Source organism: Natrix helvetica, assembly GCF_964273705.1.
Source record: "Natrix helvetica genome assembly, chromosome: 1".
In the NCBI taxonomy this organism is placed as follows: domain Eukaryota; kingdom Metazoa; phylum Chordata; class Lepidosauria; order Squamata; family Natricidae; genus Natrix; species Natrix helvetica.
Window position 1 is genome coordinate 123454414 of NC_138548.1, and position 8352 is coordinate 123462765.

The 8352-nt window shown below is 38.1% G+C and overlaps 1 protein-coding gene across 1 annotated transcript; it reads left to right on the forward strand.

Moving 5' to 3' along the window:
• Positions 1-234: 234 nt before the first annotated feature.
• Positions 235-1170, forward strand: LOC309391533 (olfactory receptor 5AP2-like; the record flags this gene model as incomplete). Its single annotated transcript, XM_081952098.1, has 1 exon — positions 235-1170. One exon carries the CDS (start codon positions 235-237, stop codon positions 1168-1170), a length of 936 nt encoding a protein of 311 aa, XP_081808224.1.
• Between the last annotated feature and the right edge of the window lie 7182 nt (positions 1171-8352).

An 8352-nucleotide genomic window follows, 5' to 3' on the forward strand; every position in this document is an offset into this window, starting at 1 on the left:
GATGATGATAGGTATGAATCCATATTTTGCTAATTGTCACTGCAGTGGTATGTATTGGTGTGTACAATCACCAATTCAACATTGTACTTTGAAAAGAGCATAACTATCAAGCACACTGTTCCATTTAGCTTGGGGTTTTCAAAGTCTCTCCCTTAGGCATTCTCAAAACAATCCAACAGTTATATCGCTATAAGGTTTTCCCTCTCTTTTTATTCTATCAGAGGGGAATAAACAATGCAGACAAATCAAACCACTGTGACTGAGTTCGTCCTTGTTGGATTCATGGACCACCCAGAGCTTCAGATTCCCCTCTTCATCTTGTTTCTGCTCATCTATCTCATCACACTAGTGGGAAACATTGGGATAATCATTGTAACAAAATTTGATGCTAGGCTTCACACCCCCATGTACTATTTTCTTAGAAATCTCTCCATTATAGATATTAGTCTTTCTACTACCATTGCCCCACGATTATTGACAACATTTGTGATAGAACATTTGGCCATTTCCTTCACAGGATGCGCCACACAATTCTTCTTTTTTGCCATCTTTGTAACCACTGAAGGTTGCCTTCTGGCTGTGATGGCATATGATCGCTTCACAGCAATCTGCAACCCATTGTTGTATTTTGTGATCATGTCAAAGAAGCTTTGCATCCTCTTAGTCATAGCTGCCTATACTTGTGGCTTTGCAAGTTCAATAGTGCAGACCATAATTATTTTTACTTTGAATTTCTGCAGTTCAAATACAATTAATCATTTCTTCTGTGATGTTCCTCCAATGCTTCGGTTGTCCTGTTCAGATACACACATTGCTCACTTTGTGCATTTTGTTATATCCGCTACAATTGCACTGACAACTTTTCTGACTGTTTTGATCTCCTACATTGCCATTGTTATTGCCATCCTGAAGATCAGCTCTGCCCAGGGAAGATACAAAGCCTTCTCCACCTGTGCCTCCCATCTGACCACTGTGACTATTTTCTTTGGAACCATCATCTTCATGTATATACGACCTGGGTCCAATTTCTCATTGGATAAAGACAAAATTATATCCATCTTTTATACTCTTATCATCTCCTCACTTAATCCACTCATCTACAGTCTGCGGAACAAGGAAGTGAAGGATGCTTTTAGCAGAATGCTAGACAAGATAATATTGTTGAACTAAAAATGGTATAAATGTGAAATCTTTCATTTCAAAAAAGAAAGCCATATAGTTGCATTTCTCCTATTGAATGCTTGGTAGCAATTTAGGGAGATGGGAAAGAAACATTCTCTTTCTCCCTGCATTAAGGATAGCCTTGAAAAAGCTTCCAGGTCAACTTTTTAATATTAACACATATTGCTAGTGGCCATCTGTTGTGTTTTTAATCAGCAACAGTTTTTGCTTTCTCCATCAAATTTTTAATCCAAAGAACCTTAAAAAACAACATTCTTCCTTGTAATTAAGATTATTTTGTGTATTATTTTCCTTTTTTTTCATTATAAGGTATTTTGAAGGAATGTTGCTAAAATTGATTGAAGTACTTAAAATAACGGTGATTAAACAAAACTGAATATACATGTTGTCCTTTACCATTAACTGACAGATATTCTATCAGTTCCATCCACTTCAGTGCCAATAAAATAGTAAGGAATTTCACATCTGAATTACCTGGAAATATACATTGCATCTAAACTTTGTTTTATAATCAAATGGTTGACTTTGACACACTCTTCTTTAGTTTAATGTTCCTGTCAATACTGTACATCCATTTCCACATGAAAAGCATTCAAACATAATTGTATTTGTTTTGATTAATAAAAAAAGGAATTATCCCTCTTTTTAAGTCAGCATGAAAATGCATTGTCTTTTCTTTTTAGCCTTTGTATGACTTATTTGAAACTTATTTTCTCTCTGTTCTCTATCCTCGCTCCATTTTCTTTACCTCAAAATTATCCTTCTGAACTTTTTTTTAATCTTCAAGAAGAAAAGATGTGAGCTGCAAGGAATAATAATACAGGTGAAAATAATCTATTTAAATAGGTTTCATAGTTATTCCATGTGCTTCTCTGATTCCAAGAATATCTTTACAAAAAATGCAATTACCAACTAATAATGGAGGATTCAGTTTTCCACATCAGGAGCTATATTTTCATGTTTATTTAGAAGCAATCCTCCATAATGATTGATTGATTTAAACTTACATGTGACCCATTTCACCTAAAGATGATTCTAAGCAATTGATAATCCTAAAAACAAGATAATATCCAAACATTTAAACAATAAATATTTATTCTAAAATTGGTTTAACATTGCCATGAAGGGAAGGAGCAAGATGTATATTGGGAGGAGCAAGTATAGTGCAACCCCATTCAGAATTAAAGATGTTAAAGTCCCAGATTCTGAAGCTCCTTACACTCAAAATCCAGAGAAGATACAAAGCCTTCTCCACCTATGCCTCCCACCTCACCACCTTAACCATTTTCTTTGGAACCATCATCTTCATGTATATACGACCAGGCTCAAATTTCTCATTGGATAAAGACAAAATTGTATCCATCTTTTATATGCTTGTCATCTCCTCATTTAATCCATTCATCTACAGTCAATGGAACAGGGAAGTAAAGGATGCTGTTAGCATAATGCTAAGCAAGATAATATTGTGGAACTAAAAATGACATAAGTGTAACTTCCTTTATTTTAAAGCCATACTTACATTTCTCTGTGAAGAATGATATTGAATGTTGTTAGTATTTTGAGCAGTTGAGAAAACAGCTGAAATTTCATCTAAGTTATCCAAAGTCTAAGCAAAAATTAAAGAAAAATGAAAGCACAATGTATTTTTATATTTGTATTAAATCTGCATTAAATCAAAACAAAATTGCATCTGAATGTTTTTTCCTGATCTTGGACTTCAACATATTTAATTCTGGATGGGGTAGCACAATGTTCCCACTAATTTTTTTTCAGTGTGGGCGGAAAAGTATAGTGTTTGAGCGGCACATTTTCATGCCTGAGCACCTGAATTTTTTTTCACAGATGTCACCCAAGACAACAACGAAATCAGTGTTATTTGAGAGTCAAAGTTATATTTATTCAAGATACACGTTTAATTAAAAGTGTTATATCAGTATCACTTATAAATGCAAGTCTGCAATATTAAAATATTTGTATAGTGTTTACGGTAATGTACACTGTTATTCACTGAAAGTCTGTCTCATCTGACAGTTAAACATTAAATTTTATTATTTTTAATATGAAAAAATAATTTGACTCATAAAATCTTATTTTTTTCATGAATGCTCACACAGAAGTTGCTTGCTATTGGAAAAAGTACACTCTAATAATGAATAGCTAAACAGAATAGGAAATTGCATTATCCAAAACTCTAAAAAATGAAGTGAAAAATATTTTAGCCACACTTTTTTCAAATCTTATTCCTCCTACAACCCAGTGAACTGTGTGGATGACTTTAAAGTACTTATATAGTAGTTAAGGTTTTAATTCTAAAAAAATTCTAAACTCCATACTACTTGCAAATATAACTAGATTGTTAAAATGGCTCTATCATAACAAATAAGAGGAAAAAAGACCTTCCTTTTGTTTATAAAGTAGTGATTTTAGTTTGCTCCAAATGATTTAACTATGGAAGTCACTATTTTAAACTCACAGATAAGAAGTTTAATTAGATTAAAAGCAAAAATATTCTCAATGACTTTGAAAATCCCAATGAGTTATCAAATATAGGTACTGCTTCATTACAACATGGAATTTTTATTACTCAGCAATGTGGTCACAAAGCGTGATGTCATGTGACCGGGCTTTCTCGCCTCTTTCCGACTCTGAGGGCATCAATCATGTTAGCCCAGGGGTCTGCAAAGTTGGCTCTTTTAAGACTGGTGGACTTCAACTTCCAGAATTCTGAGAGTTGAAGTCCACCAGTCTTAAAACAGCCAACTTTGCAGAGCCCTGTGTTAGCCCAAAGCCTGGCGCTGGGCCTTGCTCCCCCATTGATGGAGCCCCTGAGAAGCGAGGAGGGAGAAAAAGAGACAGAGGCGAAGGAGCTTCCCCCCCCCCCCCAGCAAAAATCTAGCCAGGGAGCCGGGCAGTAGCAAATTAGCCGATCACGCAGCATGCGCGGAAAGCAAGGTCTGACCAGGTGGGCTGGGCAGTGAAACTCCAGGGCTCTCTGTTCTAATTCCCCATGAAAACTGTTGTCTCTGAAGTGCTTGCTCCAGTGTTTTGAACCTTTAAGCGCCCCTTTGCCTTTTTTTCTTTTTGACCCACACTGATTAGGGAGAATCCTGAAGTCAGGCGGCAATGTACTGCGGTAGGAAAGGTTTAGCTGGAGGGGTTTTTGATTACGATTCCATAGCCACTCTGTAGTCCATGTCCAGCAAATACACGACGCTGTGCAGCAGTTAGAAACTACTGCGCGGCGTATTCCAGGTACATGTGCAGCCGCACAGGCGCGCACCTTAGAGGGAACAGTGGTAGCACTACCCAAGAAAGACCTGGTCTGCAATTTGGGCTTTCTCCTGGACTCGCAATTCCTGCTTGAAGAGCAGGTGGTAGTCACAGCTAGGAGAGCCTTTGCACAACTTTGTCTTGTGCACCAGTTGCAGCCTTTCCTGGATGCACTCAGTCATGCAAGCCCTAGTCATCGCACATTTGGACCACTGCAATGCATTCTACATGGGGCTACCCTTGAAGAGCATTCAGAAACTACAGCTGGAGCAGAATGCAGCAATGCAGGCAATTCTTAAGGACCCTAAAGTGGCCCATGTTATATCACTGCTCACAAGCTGCTCTGGTTGCTGGTTTGCTCCTGGGTGCAATTCAATGTGTTAGTTATTACCTTTATCTACATGGCATAGATCTAGGTTACTTGAGGAACCATCTCACTCCAATGGGACTGGCCTGTCCCATTCGCCCAGAGGGAGCATAGTGTGGCAGAGGGGACATACTGCAGATCTTGTCAATCAAGGAATTTCAGCAGGCAGAGTCTAGAAGAAGAGTAATCTCTGCCATGGTTCCTGCCCTTTGGAATATTTTACCTCCGGAGGTGAGATTGGCTCCTACCCTTCTGACTTTCCATAAGAGGCTTATGACCTGCTTCTGCCAGATGGCTTGTGGCCACTGGGGGGGGGGAGCTTCAAACTGTAGCTGGTGAATTAAATTAGAGCCCTAATCCGCCCTCCCCCCCAGTGCATTCAACTGCCTCCTTCTCCATCTTGTGTCAATGATTTTATTCTGTTTGTGTTGTGATTTTATTGGGTGTATATTTATATTTGATGGTTTTTTAAAAAATTATGCTGTAAGATGCCCAGAATCACTTTGAAATAAGATAGGCAGCAAACAAATTTAATAAATAAATGAAATAAATTTCTTAAAGCACACCTTTTCCAAAAATAGTTTAGCTTTTACCATGTGACTTCAGCAATGATTTGATTGATGGATTGATATGGTATGATTTGATTTCTATATTTGCTCATCCCAGCAAATCACTCTCGACAGCATACATCATAAAACATAGATTTATACAATGTGATATAAATACATTTGCTATATTACCTGACATTTGGACTAGCGTTATCAATTGGATGATTGGTATCAGCAGAACTGTGGACTTAATGGCACAATCAAGCCCCACTGCTTTTGCACCTACCAAGCATGTACACAACAAACAGGACTCAGATCACTATATCATACCTGCCTTTTTCCAGACTTTTGATCCAAAACTCCAGAATCACAACATTTTCAGGTACTATCATAAAGAATTATAGTATGGTAGTTAGATGCATCTAAATGGATCAATATATTTAGACTACTAAATCATAGTTATCAATCGAACACGCAAGCTTTTGACATTTCCAGAACTCTATCAAAATGTATGCTACTAAAAGCAGGACAACTAACAAACCTGGAAGCTTGTCAAAAACAAGGCCAAGGTTGTGGTGATGATGGCTGCAGCTTAAAACAGAAAGCACATAGGAAATTGAAGTCAGAATGCATTAATGACTAATATTAGCAAATACTGAACACAATGGAAAATAATGCATATACATCAGAGTTATGCTCTCTGAGTTTGGCTGTTTGCTTGCAGACATTTCATTCAGTGGTAGCATTCTCCTGGTTTGGACCAGTTAATCTGAATCAGTAGCGGAAATCACGGGTAGCGCCGCCCGCCCACCACGGTTCTATGGCATCCCATTTAGGCCCATTTTTTAGCCAAAACCGCATGCGCGGAAGGCTGAGCACACGTGCAGAGGTTGCATGTGCAGTCGTGTTCACTCACTCACATTTGTGAACCGGTAGGGAAGGTAAGTGAATACCACCTGTGATTTTGTTACCCAACAAAGTAGCATCGTCATAGCACTGATGATGTTACTTAGTTGGGTAGCCAAACATCAGCAAGCAAACAACATTCAGTGAGCATCAAGGAACAATGTTCTTTTTTTATATGTTTTTATTTCCAGTAGATATTCTAGGATCTTATTTCCAGAAAATACGATCGCTAATGCTTAAATAATTACAAAATTTTAGAGAAGAATCTTATCTTCATCACCAATAAAATGGCCCAGTCTATTCTGGAATATTTCCTTCACAAACAGAGAACTTATTAAGCTCATGTACTTATTAAGTACATGAAATGGGACTCTTGTAATCCTACCAAGAATAGTAACAGAAAACAGGCAGTGGTTCTAGCAGCTCCGGGGAAGAGTTTTTGACAGTTCCTTATAGTTCAACACCACAATATTTATACCTTTCCCACCGCACTAGCTTCTGCTTCCGCTTCATTGTATTGGCTCATCCAGGATTTGGGTTTCTGATTTTGTATCTTAGCAACAAACTGTAGGATCTGCTTCTTGGAAGTCCCTTTAAAAGCCTGCGGTCCCCACCTGAACTCAAACTCAGGAGGATCTGTGTGTGGGAGACATATATATCTCAGATATTTTTGCAACGTTCTGGATATCTAACATTCTGGAACAACCAGCATCTCCCTTCTCAAGCCACAAAGGGTGGCTACATCTCTGGCATAACTTGATATAACCTGATATAAACCTGATTTTTCCCCAGCAAGATAGAAAAAATTATTCAAGGCATGAGCAAGGAAAATATTGGTGAATAGCTTCTGCCTTTTAGGACAGTAAACTAACAGTCTAGAAGTAAAATGAAGACGAGCACTTGGCATAGCATCCTGAAGGCTTTGGAAATGAATATGCCAACAATATAATACCGTTTTTAAAAAAAATTCAGATTGTATCCAGGACTGAACACTTGAACACAAGGCCCAATCTAAAATGAGACTAATCAGCCTGGGAAAAACATAGCTAACATTTTTGCTTGTCAGGAGATGATGACATTTGCAAGAAGCATTAACAATTGTAAGGCAATGGAGACCACATTGTTTCAGAAGAACTGAATGTAGGTGTTCTAAAGGCTATGGGTGTTTAAATCCAGGGTTTTAAAATTCATTCATCAAAAAAAGTTCTTTTCTGAAAGTCCAATTGTGTATAGCCCACATTCTCCTTTTATTTTTCTAATAATAAGCAGACCCAGCGACTAAGCAAAGATGTTCTTGGCACATCTATGCTGGTTTCTAGCATGTACCTGGCCTCTTGTCAGCCCTTCAAAGTAGGCCAGGCCAGGAAACAGAGCAAGGATTTCAGATAGGCTACTGTGCTGTGGTAAGATGAAATAAAAGAATCTTGAAAGTCTGCAAAATGATCCTTCTGCTCCTTTTATACCAAACATTATCAAGGTGTGGTTGTTTTTTGTTTCTCAGATCATTCTGATTTTCCTTTCCCAGGACTGAGCTATCTTTTGCTTAATGATTCTTGCATTCCTTTTTCAAGATTATCTGCACACCACTCGATAGTTCCAGCTCATAGAGTAACAGAAATTAAGGATGTTGTATAGGAGGTGTGACCAACCTTTTGGCTTGCCTGGGGGACGCATTGAGTGAAGCGGAATTGTCTTAGGCCACATATAAAATACGTAATATAATGTCACTTTAAAAAAATCACTAAAAACATATAATAACATTAAAAGTTGTGGAGCCACATTATTAGCTCTCCAGGCCTGCAGGCCATGGATTGGACAAGCCATGGCTTGCAGACCTGGATAGGATTTAGTCTTCTCCAAATGATTTAGCTTTCAGCTGTTGTCCATCTTCCTGCACTTTATCTGCCCTTCTTCATTAATTAGGCCGCTGCCCTTCTAGGCAGAGCAGGTCTGTCGTATAAGAGAAGCCTTTACTTGGTATACACATTGTTGTGTATTGAAGCGTTCCTAACTTTGTCTAGCCTACTACTTTCTTGCTGTACTTCTGAGCTGTTGTCTTTGTGTTAATAAAGGTTGTGT